Consider the following 24,536-nt stretch of genomic DNA (forward strand, 5'->3'; position numbering starts at 1 on the left):
ATAGTCAATACAAGAGGTAACGAGACTATGGACATGAATGGACGTAGATGGGGTAGAAAGAGAAGGATGTAATCGGTTAATGTTGCGTAGAGGGAAATAGGCAGAACGGGTGAGATTATTGATCTGAGATTTTATAGGATAGTGAACTGTCTAGGATGACACCAAGGCTCTTAACCTGAGGTAAAGGGAAAACTGTGGAGTTATGGATGGTGAGTGAGAAATGATTTGCCTTCAGTAGGTAGGATTTAGTGCCACTAAGGATGATTTCAGTTTTATCCTAATTAAGCTTCAGAAAATTAGAGGTGAACCAGCATTTTAATTGAGGTAGGTATTCTGTAAGAGAAAAAGGTGCGAGGGAGGAATATAGATATAAGAGATATAACTAGGTGTCATCGGCAAAATAGTTGACAAGACAAGACAAGAAACTCACAGTAAACAGGAAAGCACGACTATGGTTAGTATTAAAATGAAAACGTTAGAAAAACCCACTGTGCTTATAAAAAAATAAAACAAAACAGATTAAAGGAATGTGAACCGTTCTATTAAGAATTCAAGGTAAATAATGGCATGGCATGTGCTAAACGTAGTGTAAATAGGCAAATGATAAAAAAACAAAAAAACTAAACAAAAAAAAGATTTGGTTAAAATGCTGTTTTAAAACTCAATGTCAACTAGTTTCAATCGGTTGAGAACGCAACCTTTTGTCAATCCGGTGAAATTCAAAATATACATCATGTGGCTAACAATTACAATGGCACAATTTTCTGTTTGTCACAATGTGACAGCTCAAACACTCACTATGTGTTAATAGACCTCTCTGCATAAAATCATACTTGTTATTAATGTCTGTCGCTCTTCCACAGCCGGTCTTTTATCCTGTCTTCCTTCTCTCTCCTGAACCAGTTGCAGCAGATGGCCCCGCCCCTCCCTGAGCCTGGTTCTGCCAGAGGTTTCTTCCTGTTAAAAGGGAGTTTTTCCTTATCACTGTCGCCAAAGTGCTTGCTCATAGGAGGTCATATGGTCTACCTTACAATATAAAGCACCTTGAGGCGACAGTTTTTGTGATTTGGTGCTATATAAATAAAATTGAATTGAATTGAACTTATTTTGTTTTTTATCATAAATGAAGTTTGTGTTTTACTGTAAAACAAAAGTGAATATTGCCATTTCTAGAAATCAGAGGCACACAGACACACCCACAGACAAGCCAAGTCACGCACAGGTAAGCTGTGTCATGGGGGAGGGGACACTGAAGAATATAAAGCATTTTGTGGTGTGAGCCCTTCATATTATCATTCATTAGTTCTCCTGTAGCAAGTTAAAAAAAAACCAAACTGGAACACTGTACTATAAGAGGATATTGCAGGTATTTTTATACAATTTTCACTCAAATTAAAACTTGCAATTTTCTTACTTAAACGTTTAAATTTACTTCATGCTCTGTTTTCTTCAGAAGAGTGATGACAACTGTGAATTTATCCAGAAGCAAAGGAGTGACTGGTGTCACAACCATCAGGGGTTTATTCATCATTTTCACCCTGTTGGTTCTGGTCAACCTTTCAAGTTCACAGATAAAGAAGGACCAACTGGTAAAATGATTGTGATATATATATATATATATATATACACACACACACCAGTTGTAGTTTTACTTTTACCAGTTTGCCTTTGGCACACATGTTTCACATGGCTGCTTGAGGACATTCTCTATCTGGATTTGCAGGAAGAACTGAAAGAAAACATTCAGAAATTACAACAAGCAGCAGTGACAAGGAAGGTGAGTCTGTCTCTGTCCATGTTGTTAGCGTGAATGAGTAATGTGAAATATCTATCACTGCTAATATAAATATTTATAAATTTATTAAACAACCAAAGCCGAAAAAAGAATATAAAAGTATTTTTACACATTTGTTTTACTGTATTTTCTCCTCCAGGATAATCTCAAATTAGACATATTCTATATTCCACTATTCTATGATGATTATATGCGCTTACTGGACATTTTCTATGAAACTCTAAATACAACAAGTGAACATTATTCACCACTGCTGGATTTAATTGATGACGTGAAAACATTCCTGAAAGCCACCAAGAAGTACATAGACAAACACCTTGAGATGACAGCTGGAGAAATCCAGGACTATGAAGAGAAACTAAATGTTGTGATGGAGCGGCTAACACACGTAGAGAAACATAAAGATGAATTGTAACACATTAGTCTGCATATGTCTCTAATACTCTTTGTATTGTGTTTGTAAAACTTCTCTTTTATACCATGCAGTTTCAGTTTGATGTTTTTCCCTTATGAGTCCCAGTGATATTTTAAATTGCTGAGTAAATCTAACTGTAAACTTACGTTTGACCTGAAAAAATAACTTTTCAAATTTCTCTTTTTCATTATTTTCATTAAAAAAAAGTTGTAATGCAAGTACAAGCCACTGATCATGGGGATTTTGCATGTGAAGTAATTGACAATTATTAATGATTTATATGAAGAAACACTTTAATGTGAATAAAAACTTAATAAAACTGTTATCATTGCCTTTTTTTCTTTTTTTTTTGCAATTTTTATTTTTAAAATTCAGAAGAAAGTACAAGAACTGTGGCTGATTGGTATCCAGTGTTTTCTCACTGCCAAAAATCTAAATTCTGTAACCAATCAGCTCTTACACTGTTTTTGGCTAACTAGATTATACACACTATATTTTATATATCCTTTCTTTCCTTGCCATTCTGAAATAAAAGGGCCAGGCTATGTTTTCTGGTTATACCTCAATAATGTGATGAGGATACAATGAGCTATCTGGTCAAGTTCCCTTCAATGCTGCTGAACTAAAAGCACAGGAATATTCTAGTCCAAATCTGTGATTTATTTGGAAACATCAACCACCAAACACGTATATTTTGTTTGTCAAGTAAAATTAGTAATACTGATGATTTGTTATAAATGCCTATTTTTACAAACTGTGAAATTCACAAGGAAGGATGACTGTGGCTCGCTGATGAAATTGGCCATGTGTAACCCTATAATACATACAATCAATATCAAAGGATGACATATTTTAGAAACAATGAAACAAATGGATGTAAAAAGCACACTGCAAATAAAGGTCTGAAAGGGTCTGAATTGTACTTCTTATACTTTTGTTTTTAGTGTTTGCATCAAATTATGAACACTGTTACCAGGTTATAAGTATATTGCTTCATGCTTATGTTGCTCAATATATGTAATGTCGATTTTAGTGTTGAGATATACTATTGATTATATGAGAATGATGAGATGAATACTAAACGAAAACCAAAAAGTTTAATCATTGGAGAACTGGAATATGAAGCATATGAAGTGATGCTGGCTCTAACATTGGATTATTCGCTTTCCGTTCATTTGTATATTCTGTTTTAATGTCTAAAAACACAGTTCTTTGTCTTTATAAGTAGCTCATGTGTTAAACAAACCCAGTCTCAGGGCAGTTTGTAAAATAATCCCAGGAAAGCCATCTAGATTTTCCTGTTCATGTACACAAACGGTCGATAGTTTTTTCTTGAAATGATGCTGAGTTACATGCTTAACCACATTCTTATCCTTTTTCTGCCACGCTTCTGTCGTGGCTGTTGTTAAAGGTGACGTATGTGGAATATCCTTTGACTGTTTAAAAGTCAGAACTGATGGGCCTTAATTTCCATAAAGTGGATCATATTACATGAAAGTGAAAGAGCACTTAAAGTATCTGTAACGTGTGAGTCCATTGTGTTTTCAGTCTACACCTGTATAGTGCAACAGCTCTTTCTCCTTTCACCAGCCAGGTAAGATCAGCCAAAACTATACCATAAGATGGTTTATAGTTAATATGTTTTATACAATATATAATAATAACATAACAACAGGAAGCATACATTTAATTCTTCATTTATTCATTTCATTTATTTTCTGTCATTTTCTCTCCAGAAGTTTTTATTTCACCAGTGATGGCGGCAGCAGGCGTCTCCAAAAGCAGAGGACTGACTGGTGTCAGAAACACCAAAGCTGTAATCATCTTATTGCTGCTGTCTCTGGTCTATGCGTCAAATTCACAGACAACTGAGGAATATTTGAATGTAACACTATAAGTCACTATAAACTTATCAAAGTCTGGATGTTTTTTCTTCACTTACAGTTGTTAATATGCAGTTCTTTAGCAACTGATGCATTCTACTTTTGCAAATTACAGAAAATCAAGGCAGTCTCAAGAGAAGCTGATGAAAAACTACAGTATCTTCAATTTACCCAGGAACTAATGAAGACATCATCATTTTCAGAGCATTTTCCACCACTGGTGGATTTAGTAAATAACTTGATTCACTTCCTTGAGAAATCCAAGATCCTGTTCAAAAGAAAGGAAGATGACTTGTTAAAAATGGGTGAAAAAGAAAGTGAAAAAAAAGATGGAGATCCTAAAACTCAATGGAATGAACTATAAATGTTTCTAACTTCTTTAAAATAAATGATAGATATGATTTAGAGTTTGGCATCATTGTTATTACTATTTTGATTAAAGAGCTGGATGAGGCATTTATTTGTTTTGTTTTTACTGTTCCTGAACTGGGAATTGTTTTCTTTCCTGAACCTCATTATTTCAATGTTCTTAAAGATCTAAAACTATTATCGAACACATAGAAAACTTTATGTTTTGTAAGTTTATGTTGTTCTCTTAACACAGGGATGCTGTCAGCAATACTGGCATCACATGTTGACAGGGTGCATTCATTAATATTTGAGTAAAAGACAAATATGATTCCCATGTTTTGCAAATAGTTGAAGCTATTTTGTCTTTACTTTGGATTTTTGTGATGTCTTTGTCCCAGACATTATGGAGGGTACTGGCATGGATTTGCTTACACTCTTGAAAATAGTTTTCTTCATCATTCTACCCTCAAGTTTATAAAACTCATCGTTGGATCTCATCATTAGACATGAAAAGATTGGTTGTTTAAGAAATATGCTATCTATACTGTTCACATTGGAATAGTATAATATGCAAAATGCTATATTGGTACTCCAGGTATTATTATAACCAAACTTGGAAAAAGTACCTGACAAGTGTGTGTGGCATTCATAGCTCTTAATAATTTATATTCACATATTGTTATCTTACTGTGTTCTCTTTCATTTTGTATCTTCTGTTGGTTATTATGGATCTTCAATATTGTAATGATGGCTAGCCCTAAATTATTTTTAGATCATAGTAATCGCTCTGTGTAGTATACTTTTCTTTTCTTTTCTTTTCTTTTACTATGCCTACTGCTTTCAGAAACATGGTGAAGAGATAGTAATATAATTAAAAAAAATCCTAAACTTGTCAAATCTGCTTTTTGGACATATTATTGCTATGACTGGGCAATTGTTTTTATGTGTATTAGTTATACATGAGTGTGTATTTGTAATATACTATCCACGAACCAATATATTCCTAAATAGAAAGGTTTCAAATGGTGATGTAATTTGATAAAGGTCTTTAATGTGCATGCAACTGTTTGCTTTAAAAGTAAAAGTGAGGAAAATTATCAGTTGTTGGTCATAAAACTCCTCTGTGTAGTTACTTTAAAATAACTTAATTCACAATATTAACCTGACTGAACCAGATGAACTCATAAAAAGTTTAATTTTTTAGTTAAATAAACCCTATAAAATAAGAAAATATAAACAGTAACTTTACTATTACTTATTAAACACTACTAAAAAGTAATTAAGTAATTTATGATACTTATTATGCATTTCCAACCTAGGTTACGGGAAAGGCTTCAACTAGAAAAACCTCTTTTTACATGATGTTATTTCATAACAGTAACCGTTGGGCTTCTATCAACAGGACTAGACAAACACAACTTTGACAAAAACAATAGTGAAAGCGCTTTTCACAAGCGTGAGATATAGTGTGAGCTGGAGTGACACCGTATATAAAGCCTTTGTAGCATTATGTTTTCATTCTTCACCCGTACGGTACAACAGCTCTTCTTCACTCAGCAGGTAAGTGTAGTAATCGTAATCATGCACAGTTATATGATTTATATTGAATTCATTTACAGATTAAATTTATATCAACCTGGAAAGCATGATCACTTAAAAAAATGGAAAGCTGGAGAATAAAAGCTGGTGAATATATCTAAAATCTCTCTCTCTATATATATATATAGCTTGTTCCACTTCTAAGAGCAATGGCAGCAGCAGTCTTTTCCAGAATCAGGGGACCAACTATAGCCACCAAAGGCTTATTTCTCATCTTCTCTCTGCTGTGTCTTGCTTCAGTCGCAAGTTCCCAAGCTTCCGAGGAACAACGGGTGAATTCAGTCTTCCTGAATTCCCTTTTTTGATACAACAATTACACACTTCTGTGTACATATACAGTCTAAGTCATCATAAGCTCATTAACTGTCATTTTTTCATTATTTGCAATGGTTTGTATAGATACTTGAGGCGATCAAGCAAGGAATAAAAGACACAAACAGATGGAAGGTGGGTCATTCCGTCTCCAAGTTGGCTTTGTAGAGTGTTTGGGCAGAAGATAAGAATTAACTCTTTAAATATACCTTAATAAATGCATATTACACTGGACTATCTATACTGCAAGTCTTGCAAGCACAGTAAATGCAGAGTATACAATGCAGAATAATATAGTAAATTTTAATGTGCTATCTTTTTTCCCCAATAGGCAGAAGACAAATATAGAAAGGAAACAATCACAATACTATTGGATCTCTCAAGTTCACTGACCCACAAGGGCCAACTGGTATATTTAATATTTCCTTAACCTTTGTTAATTAGTTTCATATAAATTATCCCTTTCTGTGTAAGAATGGCCTTCTTTTGGTGTGGTTTTAAATGTTCAGCAACTGTCAAACTCACTGTGCTCTGTTTTTTTGGGGAAAAATTTCAGGAACTATTCCAGGAAACCCTACAAAGAGCTGTAAATTTTGAAGAAAGGCTGAAGGTGGGTCAGATAGTCTCCAAGTTATTCACATGTTGACCGAGAAAGTCTTTAATTCATAAAACTAGTAACTAAAAAACTCCAGTAACATCAGGATACATTTAGTAATCTGATACACACCAAAGAAAATTCAAACTCATGTAAGTGTAGAAAACAGCAGTTATATAATTTGTGCTAAAATGTTTATTTTCTCATTCAGGCAAGAAGTACAAAGATTTTCCAAATGGTAACAAGAGAAATTGATGAACTGTTAGAGAACTACACACGTCAAGTGAAACTGGAGATGTTATTAGAAGAGTCCCCGCCAATTCAGGAAATGAATGAAATCAATTTGCGCCTTGTAAAGAATGGGAAAATTTGCATGGACAAGAAGAAGACTTTGCTAGATGAATCAAGAACAGTAAAAATACTCGGTGGGGTGATCACCATCTTTCATTTACTTTGGCAAAATGTTGTAGTAAACACAGAATTTCTTTGGTTTTACGACAATGATTCTTTAATTTAAACATTATACATTTGTATGCAATTTAAATAAATGTATTATGTGAAGATGCTTTGTGGTGCTTCCTTTGCCAAGCCCTGAAGGGAAAAAGAATCAGATCTGATGCATGTAGAAACTGTCATAACCTCCTGCTCTCTACAATAAAGATGATGACAGTCTTTCTTTGGTTCATAAGTTCTGATTATGTCCTTCAGGTCAAGCATAGATGTGATTAATATGATGGAATCATGAATCCATTTTTAGATATTTGAACTCCGAAAGCTTAAGGGAAAATGACATATTTCTTCATTTTATTTTATCTATTCATTTACTCACTTTCCTGCTATTTTACCTCTGTCCAACCCAACAGTGGATAATGGGTGTTACTAGTAGAAATCAGCCCATAGATATGGGCTAGTTTGTTCTGAAGATTGTTAACGTCATTCGGATGGAGGGTTCAAGAACCATGAAACCAGCTCAGTGTCCTCTAGGCTGTTACACCCAAGCAGGCAGCCCAGAGTTTGTGGCCAAAGGTTGTTGTAAATGAAAGACTTTGTACCACTGAACGGAGGGTGTGTGTCATGCTGAGCAATATAACACTGATGTGTGTTACAGGGAGGTCTTTAGTTCTTTAGTGTGAACCTGCAGCTTTTTGCCTTTCATCTTCTATGCTGATAGCACACTGTTTATATTGTCCTAAAATTAGACACTATACCACCATCACCATCATCATCAACTTGAAATTCTACTACTCTTTATGTAAGCTAACGCTGACCATGAAACCACAGCCATTGCACCAGTCACACATTGTTTTTTGCTTTAAGTAAACCAAACCAACCTGTTTATTCTGTAATAACCTGCAGAGCATTTTCATGCAACCTTTAAATAACACAGTTAGTCTATCTCAGTTTGTTTTGCAGCAGGTTTCACAACATGAAAAAACACAATGTCACATGCACTTGTACTTTGTTACTTCACGCCTCTGCCGATCACTGACAATCTGTTGGTCATATGTATTACTGTGAAAATAAAAAACAGCCCTCTGGTGGTGCTGAAAACAAACAAACAAGAATAAAACCCATAATTTAGCATATAAAGGCCACGTAAAACCAGAGTAATGATAAACAATATATGCGCAGCGTTTTTTCCTCAATAGTTTCGTCACGTTTATTGTCTAAGGACAGCGCTAGCAAGCACTCTCTGCTTATGACGTTTAGTGTGTTTAGAGTGCGTAGTTAATGAGTTGCCTTGTGTAGTTAGTGTGTAGTGCTGTGGATAGTTTTGTGTGTCAGAACAATGAGGCGACTGCTATCTCCAGGTAGACTCAGGAGTGATACACCTGCTGCTGTCAGACCTGCAGGTATCAGGCTGTGATGTTCTCCTTTATAGTGGACAGAAATTATTTTTTTGGAGTGGCACAAATAATTTGTGTGGCATCTTATTGAATGCAGAACAGCTGATTGTTATATAAGTTTGAAATGGTTATTTTAAAAAAATCAAGGTCAAAGGTAAACGGATGCAAATGACTTTGTTGTTTGCAAAACTCGTGCATAGGATTTTAAAAATGACAATTTATATTTGCATTTAAAGTTATGAAATATGATTCATTAAACATGTTTGTGGTTGTTACAGTAAAAAAATGTAACTTTTCTACTCTGACTTTATGTTTTTTGTCTGATTTTAGATCAATTGTGTTAAAACAGTATGTTAAAATGAAAACATAACTGACAGCATGGTGGGAGTTTCTAAAATTGACGGAGTCTTCATTAATCCCATGCAAACGTACACCTATCTGGAACAACCCTGACATATTACAAAACAATAATATGATAAACTTTTCAGATTGGAGTGATAAAGGAATCAAATATTTAGAACATATACTAGAAGGAACAGAATTTATTTCATTTGACGGACTAGTTACACAATATGGGATCAACAAGAAAAGATTTTTAGAATATCAACAAATTAAATCCATAGTAAAAAAGAAATTTAAACTGGGTCAAGTTGAACTACAAACACCACCAAGTGTGGTTCAATTTCTTACTCTTAAAACCCCTAAATTACTATCCAAAATATACAGAATGCTTTCTAAAACAGATGAATCAATATCACTTCCTATTGCAAAATGGGAAGCGGATTTATCAGTTAACTTAGACCTAAACTTCTGGTCTCAGACTTGCTTAAAAACCTTTCATCTAATCAGAAATCCCAGTCTTCAATTAATTCAATACAAAATATTACATAGAGTGCACTATACAGGTCATCGGATGTTCAAGATGGGCTTTACATCTTCCAACAACTGCTCACACTGCCAAACCAATTCACCGGACAATTATATCCACGCTCTTTGGTTCTGTCCACCAGTTCAGAAGTTTTGGCGCGAGATATGTGAAGACTTATCGAAGTGTCTGAAATGTAACATTCCAACTTCCCCCTTAGTGTGTTTGTTGGGCAGCTTAGATAATGTCACTTCAGAAAAGAATATCGCCCATATGGTTTTCACTGCCCTATGCATAGCCAAGAAAACAGTCCTCATGAACTGGAAAAATAAAAATAATCTTAATTCTAACCAATATAGAAATTATCTATTAGATTACATTAGTCTTGATACAGCCTCTGCCACCACATCAGATCAATTGCTCTGGGCTCCTTTGATCAGCTCCATCACCTAGTGGGGGTGGGGGGTCATAGTTTGGTCCCGCCTCCACTGTTGTGATTGGTGTGGGGGTAGGGACAGGCTTAGGGCGTCGGGGGGTTCCCCGGAGGCATCTTCCTTGGGGGGCTCAACCCGGGGGTAGCGGTCATGTCCAATTAGGGGCTCTGTTGGCTCTCAGGTGACTGTTTCCTCGTGGCTGCGTGCAGCGGGGCTAGGGGAGGGTCTGTGCTGACGGACGTGGGTTACTGACCTGGTAGCCTGGCTGCCCCTGGGTTGGTCCGAGATGGGCGTGAGGTTCTGGGGGCGCTCCGTCTCTGGGCTGGGGCCCTGGCCGGGCCTCGGGGGCTTGGGTCCTGGTTGGTGTGTTGCCGGGGTTGTGGGCGGGTGGGTGCATGGGGGCCCAGCCCTGGCGCAGGGTGCCGCCGGTGCGTTGAGCCAACTGGGGGGCTCTTCAACTGGTGATGGAGGTTGTCACATCTTGCAGGAGCTTTCCTCTCTTCAGGAACTCTCTCTGCAGGAGGGGGAGATACAGGAGAGGTGGAGGAAGATCTCAGCCTGGGCGTTTATTGTCTTATGTAGTCTGGAAGATGAGTGGATGGTGGGGTTGGGTGGACTGTCCTGGGCTCTGTGGGGCCGGGAGGCGCTGCTGCACTGGGCCCCGGTCTGGATGGGCCTGGGCCCCCTTTCCCTGGTGGGTCGCGGAGTATGGGGGTGCCTACTGGGGTCAGCGGGGGAGCTGGCCCCAGGGAGGGGTCACTTGCCCCTCCCTTCCTTCCCTCCCCATCTCCAGCTGCCTCCCTCTTCCCGCTCCACCACAACCACCCACACATGCAGGGCCTTGGAGTAGGGGTGTGTCACCAGGGTGCAGAGGAGGCTACCCCCCCCACCCCCTGTCCCCTTCTGGCTGCCTCTGCCTCAATTTTATCTCACAACTTAGACATTCACATTACTCACACTCTCATTACACATACATATGGGATCTTGGGGGTGGGCACGATACACGGATTCCAAAAGACCATCAGGGTGTACACCTCACCCCTGGCATCGTTGCCCACCTCTCAATTTTGAATACACGTAGACATTGAGGGCTAGCAGGAGGGACCTTGCGCTTACCTGCTGCTCTCTGGCAGGTAGCTCCATGCCCTCCTGGGTTTTAAATGCACCTTAGAACACACATGCATCAACACGACAATGAGCGGGTGGAGGGAGGTTTGGAGTCTTCTCTCACCCCCATTCTCTGCAGCCTGCTGGAGCGGGGGGGCTAGGAGGAGGAGTTGGCCATCCGACTGGGGTCTGGAGTGTGGGGCCTCCCTGCTGCTACGGAGTCGGGGCGGTCTGCCTCTCCCCACCGCAGGGAAAAGGGTAACACCACCTGGGTCTGGGTGCAGTTCCCCCCTCCAGGGGCAAGGGTACCTAGACCTGGTTTGTAGAGTACGCTTGGGGAGTGTGATCGTGTGTACAGCGTCTCTTTATGTCTGTCTCCACGTTGGTTGAGTGTGGAGTAAGTGCATATCAGAGCATGAGGGTGGGAATGGATGTTTGTATCTGTGTGTGCATGTATGTCTGTGTCTATATGTCAGGTTGGGTGTCAGGCGCCACCTCTCTGGGGACATCTTAGGCCCTCCAAGGTTTGGAGGCCTATCTCCACCCACCACCACTTCCCCTGCCAGTGGCGGACTCCCTCAGGTGTCAGTGCGTTGGTGGTTCTTTGTGTCTGGGGATGGGCGTCCAGGTACACACCGGCTCACTCCTTGGTGGCCGCTTATCGGGGCCTGGAGCCTGGGGCTCGCTCGGGCCACTTCGGAGGTGGGGTGCCCCCGGCCTCTCGGCCTGGGGCTCGGTCACTCAGGCGCAGCTGGCTGCCGGCGGAGCTCACGGGTGCGTCACTGCAACCCCCCCTGGCTTCTGCTCCGCGGCTGCTGAGTGAGCCCTCATCTGGGACTCTCCTCAGCTCTTTCTGGGACAGTGGCGCGGCTGCCCCTCTGTTGGTCTTCCTTGGTCTCTTGTGTTCTGGGGGCCTCTGGATGTCTGGAGCTTTGATCTCCTCCATACCTGCTTCATGCCCTGGAGGACGGGGCAGTGGCCCCCCCACACCCTCTAGCAGATCATTACATGAAGGAACCTTTTAAAAAAACAAGCGCGTCCATGCTCACAGGTGTACACACGGGGGATCACACCCACAAACTACACCCTTTTTGGCTCCTACCTCAAAGCACACTGTGCGCTGTCGATCTTATGTGCTGCACAATAATGTTTAATATTTAGTATTTACTGTCATATTCCCATATATCATTGTGATTTTGTTTATTCTATTACTCTTGTTCTCTTCTGCTTGTTTTCTTTTTTCTTTCTCAACAGGTGATCCAGGTGATTGATATATGCATTTTTTTCTTCTTTTTTTTTCTTTTTTCTGCCCATTCTGTTGGTTTTTGTCTTTTGCCCTTCTCCCCCGTCCCTCTTCTCAGCTGTTTCTCTTTCCCTCTTTCTTTCTCCCCTTCTTTCCCCCAGTCAAGTCTGTCCCGTATTCAGTAAGTGAAAATAAAATAAACAATAAAAGGTGAATCAAATGGACCATTACGGCAAGGCTGGGATGGTCAATTTGGTAAAGTAAATCCGTTGGGCATCTTTCTTTGCCTTTAGACAATAATTCTGATGGCACATTGACTACTTTGTCATACCTGCCGGTATAACAGCCACCCCGTACGGTTTTTCAAGCTTTGTTTGATCATGTACTCACATCACTCACATTAACTGTCAAAACCACTGTTTGTTTGTTTTTTTTTACCTGAACAACAGTTTCACTTTCCTATCAATGCAATCTCAAAGAACATCATAGTTCCATCTATGTAGTACACATAGGGGAATAAGCACTTAGTTGAAGCTGAGAAATGGGAGTTTCAAAGTCCTTTCACAAATAAATGATATACGTTACATAGGTCAACAAATGAAAACAGAAACACAAGTTCAATTTATTGTTTGTCTTACAATTTTCTGAAGCTCATCATTTACTCCTGTCATTTATATTTTTTGAGTTCTCTATTCTTGCAGCAAATCCAGCTTCTTGTCTAAGTAAGCTCTGTTTTTTTTGAACATGTGAAATGCAATGTCAACTATTTCCTGCAGTGGTGGAAAATTATATGATGATATCATTGCTTCTTCCAATTGAGGAATAAGTTCCTTCATTTTTTCATTGTATTGTTTTGAGAGGGTTGTCATTTTGTACTTGGATTCTTCCTAAAGGAGAAAAATGAAACTTTTCACATATAGTATTTCTACTCATATTATAGACTTTCTGAGAATAAACTGGAGACTGACTGACCCACCTTCAGTCTCTCTTCCTGTTCTATCGCTGTTTGAAGGGTTTCCTTGCATATTTCCTGAAAGGAAAGGAACAGAACATAGTGAGTGTGTTACAGAATGTAAACAGTAGCATATAAAAATCAAACAGGAAGGTCATATTTATGTTACAATACATATTTTTTAAATATTATGAAATTAGTCCATTTTAATTTACCAGATTTTCCTTGTTATCCAGTGAACTTGCGAGATCAAATATTTTTGTGATTGCAGCTGTTCAATACATGCCATCTTCCTATTGGAAAAAAATAGTACAATTAAATTTACTACACAATACTGAGTAGTGTAGTAAGTACAGGGAAACACTATACTTGTATAACTTTTGTACAATCTGACATTACTGTGTTGGTGTCATTGCTACATATATGTGTCCAGGACCAACATTGCAACTGACCAATGGCATTGTCTGAGCATTCAGTTAACAGTAGCCAAGAAGGTAATGCTAAGGGTAAAGGTAGGTAAACATAAAAATGATCACAAGCAAATCCCACAAATAACCAGTGATGGGAATAATGGCGTTACAAGTAACGGCGTTACTAACGGCGTTACTTTTTTCAGTAACGAGTAATCTAATTACTATTCCTATCGTTACAATGCCGTTACAGTTACTAACAACAAAACGCGGTCCGTTACTATTTTTCAACAAACAGATGGTTGAAGCTGTGTTCAGCTTACCGCATCTTATATCAGTTGCACGGAAGTAGCTGTAAGTAATCTGGACGCTACAGCTTTAAGCAGCTGCGCGCGCTCCCGCGGACAGTAATCACGATCACTGTCTAGCACAACACCTTGAGCTAAGGGGGCAAAACAATGGCATGAGCGCTGCTGTTTGACTGAGGAAGAATAAAGTAGTGGTAAGCCAATCACACGGTCACTTAAAGACAAAGCAACAAGGTGATAGATACCAGTTTTTAAATTGTGTTGCTAGGCCACGTAAAACCAGAGTCATGATAAACAATAAATACGCGGCGTTTTTTCCTCAATAGTTTCCTCACTTTTACTGTCTAAGAACAGCGTTAGCAAGCACTCTCTGCTTATGACCAAAAACAAACAAACAAACAAACAAAAACAGGGCAGGTTTTAGGAGTGACGGCGAGAGAGAGAGAGACAGCAGAAAAAGAGAGAGCGAGTTTTGAGATGTAAGAGATTTGTGACGTTTCGTGTGTTTGGAGTGTGTAGTTAATGTGTTGTCTTGTGTAGTTAGTGTGTATTGTTGTGGATAGTTTTGTGTTGTGTGTCAGGACAATGAGGTGACTGCTGTCTCCAGGTAGAAACAGGAGTGATACACCTGCTGCTGTCAGACCTGCAGGTATCAGGCTGTGATGTTCTCCTTTATACTGGACAGAAATATTTGGAGTGGCACAAATAATTTGTGAGGCATCTTATTGAATGCAGAACAGCTGATGGTTCGGTAAATAGTTTGAAATGGTTACTTTAAAAAAAGGGTAAAAGGTAAATGGCTGCAAATAACTTTGTTGTTTGCAAAACTTGTGCATATGACTTTAAAAATGACAATTTATATTTGCATTTAAAGTTATGAAATATGATTCATTAAACATGTTTGCGGTTATTACAGTAAAAAATATAACCTTTTCTACTCAGATTTTATGTTTTTGTGTTTGATTTTAGATCAACTGTGTTAATACAGTCTGTCAAAATGAAAACATAACTGTAAATTCAGACACGTGACGTTGTGCTGAAAAGAATGATACCAAACAAGGCAAATAAAGTTTTTAAAGGTGAAATGTGGAGGAAACATCAAAAGTAGTTAAAAATGGCCAATTATATCCTGGACCCCAGAGGGTTAAATGTTTTTTTTTTTTTAAAGTAACGCAATAGTTACTTTTCAAGTAATTAATTACTTTTAGAATCTTGTAACTCAGTTACTAACTTAGTTAAGTTTTTGAAGAAGTAACCAGTAACTATAATTATTTACTTTTTCAAAGTAACTTGCCCAACACTGGCTGCAGTGTGGTCTGTGTGGAGAGACACTTAGCTTCCTCATGCTTTCATTTTTTCACATGAAAATGCTGAGATAACAACCAAAGAGAAAAAAGTGTTAACCCCCCCCCCCCCCCTCAACAAAAAACCCCACACATTTAAATATTTCAAATGCACACAAACAATTCTATTCACCTTTTACATAATATGTAAACTGGTTGGGATGACAGCTGGTAATGATGCATAAAAGAAAAAGTTGTTGAAAATATATTGAAGTAAAAAGTATTTTACTTCAATAAACTGTTATCTGTTTATTGTTAAATCTGTTATCACTGATTAGTTTTGCTCAGGACGGTGTCAAAATGTTCGCTCAGTGTGGGATAATCAGATATCAGCCTTTAACACACCCTTTTGGCACATTGACTACTTTGTCATACCTGCCGGTATAACAGCCACCCCGTACGGTTTTTCAAGCTTTGTTTGATCATGTACTCACATCACTCACATTAACTGTCAAAACCACTGTTTGTTTTTTTTACCTGAACAACAGTTTCATTTTCCTATCAATGCAATCTCAAAGAACATCATAGTTCCATCTATGTAGTACACATAGGGGAATAAGCACTTAGTTGAAGCTGAGAAATGTGAGTTTCAAAGTGTACCTGAACGCCTACACTACATCAAAAAACCCACCATTTAAAGTTATATAGTTCGATTTAACTATGACGAAATATTTTGAATTTTGGATAAACATTGTTTACATTTCACAAATTCTGTAAAGTTTGAACAAAGTGTATCTGTGCATTCACTAAAAGTTAACAGCATATCAACAGACTTTGTACCACTCGCTTCAAGAGTAAATCAGATATTAGGTTGCAAAACTATTTCTGTGACTACCAAGCACACTTAAAACAACTAACACTCAAAGAGCACACACACACACACACACACACACACACACACACACACACACACACACACACACACACACACACACACAGAAACTAATGCTGAAATGTAAGTGTGCAAGTAAAGACAAGGTTCTTTATTTTGTTAACTGAAATAAGGCCATACCCATTCACCGATGTCCTGGTTCAATGTTGGCCAGTAATAGCCAGCAACAACCCTGTTTCAGGTACCTCTAACACCATTGTGGTTCCCGGTACCAGGGTTATTGTGGCAATCCATCAGAACTGACTTCTTCTCCTCCTCTGACATGACTACCAAGCGCATGCACTGCATACTGGGGCCAGTGTAGAAGAGTCTGTTGTCTGTTACAAGATGAAAATGTAAAAAGCTGAAAGAGTTGCTGACTAAAGTAAAATAAAATGTCTGAAAGATATTAATAAAGTTTGGGATAATGCACCAGTATGGTACATTTACCTTCAATTGAAATTAACTTTTAAAACTATATATAGGGTATATATGACAGACTTGTATCTTTTTGTTTTATTTATATATATAGCTAGATAGAGAGAGAAAGAGAGAGAGAGAGAGAGTTTTAAAAAATAAAAAATAAAAGTAAAAAAATAAAAAAATAAAAAAAATAAATAAAGGATCAACATTAATTTTCATAGTTACCCTTCAGTTTGTAATTACGTGCCATTCTTCATATTTTACGGCGCAGTTCTTCAGTCGGGGGAAGCTCTCCATTGAGGATAAAGGTATGAATTTGCTTGTATACATCTATTGTTTAAATGTCCCGGGCAGTCGAAAAGGAGGCAGAGCTGTCGACAAATGCTAGAAGCTAACTGAGTGCTAACCGTATCATTCAAATATATTAAGGTCGTGTCCAAATTCATGGGCTGCATCCTCCTGAGGCCGCATTTGTAGATCGATTACATCACAGTAACGTGACGAAGGCTGTCCAAATTCGTAGACTCCTCCGAATGCAGCCGACAAATGCGTCCTCCTTTTCCCCGAATTTGAAGGATGGGTCGGGTGTGTCCTTCGTGGCCTACCATATCCCAGAATTCATAGCGCGGCCCAGCCAAACTCCAGTTTCCAACAATGGCAGCCGCTACTGTTTTTAAATTACTCTTACTAATCTTTCTGGGTCACAAAATAAACTTTTAACATATTTTCAGGCGAGAAAGTAGCTGTGTAAACATCAAATATCTGCTCGGTTTATCAAGATATCGCATATTTGCAAAAGTGCTTCGACGTTTTCGGAGATGTCTGCTACCCACCAGCTCGATAGCAAGCCGAGAGCTCGAGGGTCACTGAAGCCGCCGAGAACGGCACAACTTCCAGCACATCATTTTCGGGTTTGGTGATGATTTATGGCATTGGCAACTCCCATTGTGTGAGTGCTTGTTTCTTTTACTCTCCTCCACTCTTTGCTATCTAATGTGAGTGTGGCTGTAAATACAGATTATTTCCACAGCTAGTAGCAAATCAAGGTCTTCACTCCAGTGAAATGATTCCTGCACTTGTTCCTCTCTTGTCTTCTGTCTTAGAAAACCCTCGGTGTTCCAGCTGTTACCTCCTTGCTGTCTCCTCTTGATTCATACCTTGGAAAGGAAAATTCTACCTCAGATTCCCTCACCTGTTCAGCTTGAACCTGAAATGAATTCTCCCGACAAATCACCACTTCACTGATTAATCCTCTACCTTTGCACACAGGGACACATTTGATCAACTGACTCATTTAGTTTTGTTAATAAAAACTGTAAATCTGTTCTTAGCCTGTGTGCTTTTGGGACTCCAGTTCTAGTATAACTATGAGAAAATGGCCTGACTATATATGTGTACTCTGTAAGTCAGCAGCAAAACTGAGTTGGTCTGTCCATGCCTTACAATGTTGTAACACAGCATGGAAGCCTACAGGCATTCATGGACCAAGACTACTAGAGTAAAAACTGCACCTCTAACTGAGCACTTGTATTGAAGTAGTCAGATAAACAAAGATCACAGAATACTGACTGAGATCACAAGAGGGCGCCAAACCATAAGAAACTAACAAACACTGGACACATTTGACCTACACACAATGATGTTTGAAGTTTGTCATATATCCAAAAGTCAAGGGTTTTATAATTATTAACTTTCTTAATACAGGATGCAGGACAGCGAAAATTTTACATTAATGCTGCCAGTGCCTCTGGGTGTGAGGAACAATGTAAACTTTACTAAACTAAAGCATTATTTATTTTTAGTAGTTGTAGTTATCAGTACTACAGGGAGTGCAGAATTATTAGGCAAATGAGTATTTTGTCCACATCATCCTCTTCATGCATGTTGTCTTACTCCAAGCTGTATAGGCTCGAAAGCCTACTACCAATTAAGCATATTAGGTGATGTGCATCTCTGTAATGAGAAGGGGTGTGGTCTAATGACATCAACACCCTATATCAGGTGGTGCATAATTATTAGGCAACGTCCTTTCCTTTGGCAAAATGGGTCAAAAGAAGGACTTGACAGGCTCAGAAAAGTAAAAAATAGTGAGATATCTTGCAGAGGGATGCAGCAGTCTCAAAATTGCAAAGCTTCTGAAGCGTGATCATCGAACAATCAAGCGTTTCATTCAAAACAGTCAACAGGGTCGCAAGAAGCGTGTGGAAAAACCAAGGCGCCAAATAACTGCCCATGAACTGAGAAAAGTCAAGCGTGCAGCTGCCAAGGTGCCACTTGCCACCAGTTTGACCATATTTCAGAGCTGCAACATCACTGGAGTGCCCAAAAGCACAAGGTGTGCAATACTCAGAGACATGGCCAAGGTAAGAAAGGCTGAAAGACGACCACCACTGAACAAGACACACAAGCTGAAACGTCAAGACTGGGCCAAGAAATATCTCAAGACTGGTTTTTCTAAGGTTTTATGGACTGATGAAATGAGAGTGAGTCTTGATGGGCCAGATGGATGGGCCCATGGCTGGATTGGTAAAGGGCAGAGAGCTCCAGTCCGACTCAGACGCCAGCAAGGTGGAGGTGGAGTACTGGTTTGGGCTGGTATCATCAAAGATGAGCTTGTGGGGCCTTTTCGGGTTGAGGATGGAGTCAAGCTCAACTCCCAGTCCTACTGCCAGTTTCTGGAAGACACCTTCTTCAAGCAGTGGTACAGGAAGAAGTCTGCATCCTTCAAGAAAAACATGATTTTCATGCAGGACAATGCTCCATCACACGCGTCCAAGTACTCCACAGCGTGGCTGGCAAGAAAGGGTATAAAAGAAGAAAAACTAATGACATGGCCACCTTGTTCACCTGATCTGAACCCCATTGAGAACCTGTGGTCCATCATCAAATGTGAGATTTACAAGGAGGGAAAACAGTACACCTCTCTGAACAGTGTCTGGGAGGCTGTGGTTGCTGCTGCACGCAATGTTGATGGTGAACAGATCAAAACACCGACAGAATCCATGGATGGCAGGCTTTTGAGTGTCCTTGCAAAGAAAGGTGGCTATATTGGCCGCTGATTTGTTTTTGTTTTGTTTTTGAATCTCAGAAATGTATATTTGTGAATGTGAAGATGTTATATTGGTTTCACTGGTAAAAATAAAAAAAATTGAAATGGGTATATATTTGTTTTTTGTTAAGTTGCTTAATAATTATGCACAGTAATCGTCAGGTGACACACAGATATCCCCCTAAAATAGCTAAAACTAAAAACAAACTAAAAACTACTTCCAAAAACATTCAGCTTTGATATTAATGAGTTTTTTGGGTTCATTGAGAACATGGTTGTTGTTCAATAATAAAATTATTCCTCAAAAATACAACTTGCCTAATAATTCTGCACTCCCTGTATACTAGTTTAATAATTATTAACCACAGCTTGGACAACATTAAAGTATCGTGAAGTTGAGTAGACTCAACAATAAAATTCAATACTGTATCTCCTACTTCTAAATGAACATAAGAGATAACTTAACTTAAAATAAGATGGTTTATTAACATAAATTGTGAAAAGGAATGGACCTACATGTGTAACCCTCATCAGCTCTGAGACCCTTTTTACAGACAGTATTCCTACCATATTTACAGGCTGCATATGCAGAAATTGTAAAAATGTGTACATATCAAAACATGATAAAAATCTTCTGATTGTGTAAGGGTTTAAAATGAGGTAAATGAAACTCCTCATACCAACTGTCAAGCACAATGGTGGAGGGGTGATGATGATTGATAGAGTTGACCAATGTTCTGCATAACTCAGTTACTTTTTTGAAGAAGTAACTATATAATTAATTGCCCAACATTGGTCATTAAGTACTGTATTTTACAGACAGAGAGTTACAGGAATCTCTCACAGACCACAGACTCATAATACAAGTCAGAGCTTTATTAAAAAAAAAAAAAATAGAAAGTTGTGTTTTCAAAATTGGAGTTCAAGTTATTTTTACTTCCAATAGTGTTAACATACAACACAGGTCATGAACAATATATATATATATTTTTTTTATTGTAAGTGGGCTAAAGCAGTTAATTAAAAGTAGTCTAACATAAATATAAATGCTGGAATTTGATTATTTTAATAAACCATGTAACTTGGATGGATTCGATGCTGCTGTGACCACAGTTCACACGTCTGCTGTTGCTCACAGTGGACCAAGGGATCGCTCAGGGAGTTTGTGTGTTCGCTCAGACACATGAAAAATTAGAGGGAACATTGGGCCTATGACATTCAGTACCCAGTTATTAAAATGTTAAGTGTAAATCATCCCCAGCCCACAATAGCAGCTGAATTTACTACGATTTCAGATCTTTTTACACGTCAATAAGAAACCACCGATGTGTAAAACAGGCTGACAACAGAATGACGTAAACCACACTGCTGCAACTGTGCAGCTCTCAGGTTTGATCTATTGTTTCTCTCTGTTTTTATGACATTTTTCACTGTGGATTACAACAACATCAACATTAGAAAATACATTTATAGTAGGTGATCATTAATCACTATTATTGGCACTATTAAAGGGCTCCAAAAATCAAACTTTGCTTAGGGCACCACGGAGGGCCAACCCTTTTTACACTTCAACAATTGTACACAAAATACAATCATCCATCCTTCTATCTATTTATTTTCTTCCGCTTATATGATTCAGCATCACAGGGAAACTGGATCCCAGTTGTTTTTCACAGAGGGCCAAGCAGTGGAGGGAGCTGCCGACCTCCCAGCAATACATGTAAAAGCTTTATTTTACACTGACTCTGGTCATCTTTATCTATCATAAAAATGTTCTTCATGATCTGAAACACGTAAGTGTGGCAAATATGCAAATAGCTAAGAAATCAGGATGGGCTAAATCGTTTCTTACTGCACTTCTGTTAGGCGACTGAATAAAAACACAAAGTCAGCAGTCTGGCTATGAATGTCTTTAATGTTTCCCAGATCAGAATCACAGCATACAGTGTATAATAACTTCTAAAGTAAACAGAAATATCATCACCTCATTTATTTATATAATTTTACTTTACTTTTTTTAATAATCATCTTTTTTTTATTCCATTATTTAACATTTTTCTTCATCTCAAGTCTCGAGTTTCTGAGTTCAACAAAGAAAGTAGAAACAAGACAACAGGTGCAGATTTGCAATGGACACCAAGCTGAGGGTTTCTCTGTGGGTGTCACTGTCTCTGTGCACGTTTGACACTGTGGACGTGACACAGGATCATCCAATCATGAAGTTTTGCTTTGCTGACAGTTTCTAAGTGTTGGAATAAAATAAATCCAGCAGTTATACCACAGAAAGGACAAAGTGTGGCTCTAACAGCTGTTGAACACACACAGACTGTGATGTTCTCCACACGTCACCCATCGCTCTGCACTTTTCCAGCATCCAACTGTTTTTCTGCTACATAACATCACTGCAGGAGAAAAACAACGGACAGACAGACAGACAGCACAGTGTGACACGAGCAGGTCAGACCACCTGTGTGATCTCATGAGTCTGTGAGGATATGAGGCATCTTATGGTATCAAAGCCCTGGAGTCTGTCAAACATGGCTACATGTAAACACTGCTACATGTTAGGTGAGCTAACATTTAACTGACTGCACTTTTTTCAGTCTCATTTTAGGTCATTTATGTCCTTACTGCGAATCACTGAAAGGCAAAGCTGGCTTTTATCGCTCTGATGTTACGCACATCATGCAGCACAGATTCATCTCTGATCACAAGACTCATATTTCAAAATAAAAGCGAGCTAAGGCTTGAAAAGAGGACGACGATTTTATGACAATCGCAGAGAAAAGAGCAACGAAAGGATTTAAAACTTGATGAAAATGTTTTTTCTCACTGAAAACTAGCAAATGCTAATAAACAGCATGACTGGCCCTCTGCTGTGAGGGGGCTTCAGTGGAGATGACTTCTGCTACAGCGACCTTCCTGCTACAGGATGGTCACATGATAACGATCAACGTTATGACAAAAATAAAATAAATGTTGAAAAAACAAAGACAAAACTGATCGGTGGTAAGGATGAACTCATTTGAAACCTCAAGCTAACGGCCATTTTTTTCTTCTCATTACAAACTGCACCTGTTGTCTTTTGTCATCACGAAATAAGCATATCATTCATTCACTCCAAAAAACCCAAAAAAACAAAACATAAAATAAACAAGAAACTTAATATTTACAAATATTTTGTCTGTTTTTTTTCTTACACTTAAAAATGTACAGTTCTGATCTTCCAGATGTTTCGTCTCCATCCGTCTCCCAGTTTGGTATTTTCTTCTCTGTCCAGTGACCTCAGAGTGAGCGCTGAATGTGCCACAATGGCGCCCTCTAGTGTTAGCTTATAAAACAGACAAGGAGAAAGAACAGAGCCGAATGAAAGGACTCGTTTGTGTTCTCTCCTCTGCTGTAGCTGTGTGGTGCTGAGGTTAACTACACAACCCCTCGCCGCCTCCTTATACACAGGAGTGAGTACAAAAGGGTTCGTACGGACGCATCAGCCGGCCGTCCTTCTGCTCGACACTGTTAGCTGAAAGATGATCGGATCATCCTCTGTCCTGTATTTAAGGCTGAGAGTCTTTGTCCAGTCTCTTTTCCACAGCTACTGTCCACAGCACTGATCCACCTGCAGCACAGCCCCAGTCAGTTGTTTTATGATTTACATTGTGCACGTTTCCCTTCCAGTGAGCTTACAAAACCTCTGACAGGAGAAGTCAGGCATGTGTTTCCCCCACCTCCCCTTTTAGGCAGTAATAAAATAGAAAACAAACAATCAAACAGGCTAAAGCTAGAGCACAAGCAAAGACAGCACCGGTGACTAAGTTCTCCCATACTGGACGTACGCTACCACGTGGGCTCAAACAGCAGCACATCAGCTCAGTTTACATACTGTTGACATCTTCATCAGAGGATCAGCAGGGAGCGCTGCTGAGCTGCAGTCGTCTCCACCAGAGTGACGGAGCAGGAATCACAAACAGCACAAACCCACCGTGTTGTTTCTACCCTGTTCAGGAGATCTGAGCCCCCATCCCTTTTTGTCATGTTGCAGCTCTGCACTGCAGGCCCTGAACGCCTCCCGGTTACCCTCAGTGTGCTTAGAGTTTAATTTACAACCGACGAGCTCACAGATCATCTGCAGGCAGGTGAACGAACCCTTAATGTGAGGATAATAGCAGAGCTGACCTGAGGTCAGAAATAGTCAGGAACGGTGTCGACACAGTGAAGTCAGGTGTTTGGGAATTTGTCTGATTATCAGATTGGGGGGGGTCGGTGTTAAATAACAAAGGTGGTGTAGGATGGAGAGAGGAGGAGGGAGGGAGCAGTGATGATATGGAGGAAGGTGATTGGTTAAGCAGCAGGAAGGAGCTCATGCTGGAGTCTGAGTTTTTACTGTTGGCCTTTTTCTGCTTTTTGTTTATTGTTGTCTGACGCGGGCCCGCCTACGCTTGAGTGATGCAGATGTGATATCACACTCACACAGCGACTGCCGCTCCTACACACACACACACACACACACACACACACACACACACACACACACACACACACACACACACACACACACACACACACACGTGCCATACACAAGGGGGTCAGACAGGAGCAGCATCAGTCTCTGCTCTGTTTTGTTAATAACGTAGAAAAATAATTTTGTACAATCAAGCTACATCGACGGACGCTTTACCTCACGTACCCTAAAATGAAAAAGTAGTGACAGTAAGATGAAGGCTGCACATGACACCA

General features: G+C 39.2%; 2 protein-coding genes and 1 long non-coding RNA gene across 3 annotated transcripts; all 3 read left to right on the forward strand.

Annotated features, from left to right (window-relative positions):
• Window positions 1–1,307: 1,307 nt before the first annotated feature.
• On the forward strand, window positions 1,308–2,591 carry LOC147336003 (uncharacterized). The gene is made up of 4 exons (XM_086287584.1): window positions 1,308–1,366; window positions 1,454–1,589; window positions 1,724–1,777; window positions 1,935–2,591. Exons 2-4 carry the CDS (start codon window positions 1,461–1,463, stop codon window positions 2,208–2,210), a joined length of 459 nt encoding a protein of 152 aa, XP_086143710.1. The 5' UTR covers window positions 1,308–1,366; window positions 1,454–1,460; the 3' UTR covers window positions 2,211–2,591.
• A 1,157-nt stretch (window positions 2,592–3,748) lies between these two features.
• Window positions 3,749–4,553, forward strand: LOC147336004 (uncharacterized). The gene is made up of 3 exons (XR_015128621.1): window positions 3,749–3,804; window positions 3,947–4,095; window positions 4,209–4,553. It is a non-coding gene; the product is annotated as an uncharacterized LOC147336004 (long non-coding RNA).
• Window positions 4,554–5,905: 1,352 nt separating this feature from the next.
• Window positions 5,906–7,587, forward strand: LOC147336005 (uncharacterized). The gene is made up of 6 exons (XM_086287585.1): window positions 5,906–6,004; window positions 6,172–6,315; window positions 6,443–6,490; window positions 6,687–6,764; window positions 6,912–6,965; window positions 7,162–7,587. The coding sequence occupies exons 1-6, from the start codon at window positions 5,954–5,956 to the stop codon at window positions 7,465–7,467; spliced, it is 681 nt and encodes a 226-aa protein (XP_086143711.1). The 5' UTR covers window positions 5,906–5,953; the 3' UTR covers window positions 7,468–7,587.
• The last annotated feature ends 16,949 nt before the right edge of the window (window positions 7,588–24,536 follow it).

This window comes from Aulonocara sp. 'chitande type north' Nkhata Bay, linkage group LG3 (assembly GCF_057382095.1).
Source record: "Aulonocara sp. 'chitande type north' Nkhata Bay isolate Kocher_YH1m ecotype deep benthic linkage group LG3, A_spYH_male_GT1.1, whole genome shotgun sequence".
NCBI lineage: Eukaryota > Metazoa > Chordata > Actinopteri > Cichliformes > Cichlidae > Aulonocara > Aulonocara sp. 'chitande type north' Nkhata Bay.

Bases quoted from the DNA above. Each gene is read 5' to 3' on its own strand.
- LOC147336005 (XM_086287585.1), top strand. From the start codon at position 5,954: ATGTTTTCATTCTTCACCCGTACGGTACAACAGCTCTTCTTCACTCAG. The intron at 6,005-6,171 runs GTAAGTGTAGTA...ATATATATATAG, and splicing joins AGCTCTTCTTCACTCAGCAG to CTTGTTCCACTTCTAAGAGC. The intron at 6,966-7,161 runs GTGGGTCAGATA...TTTCTCATTCAG, and splicing joins ATTTTGAAGAAAGGCTGAAG to GCAAGAAGTACAAAGATTTT.
- LOC147336003 (XM_086287584.1), top strand. From the start codon at position 1,461: ATGACAACTGTGAATTTATCCAGAAGCAAAGGAGTGACTGGTGTCACA. The intron at 1,590-1,723 runs GTAAAATGATTG...CTGGATTTGCAG, and splicing joins AGATAAAGAAGGACCAACTG to GAAGAACTGAAAGAAAACAT. The intron at 1,778-1,934 runs GTGAGTCTGTCT...TTTCTCCTCCAG, and splicing joins AAGCAGCAGTGACAAGGAAG to GATAATCTCAAATTAGACAT.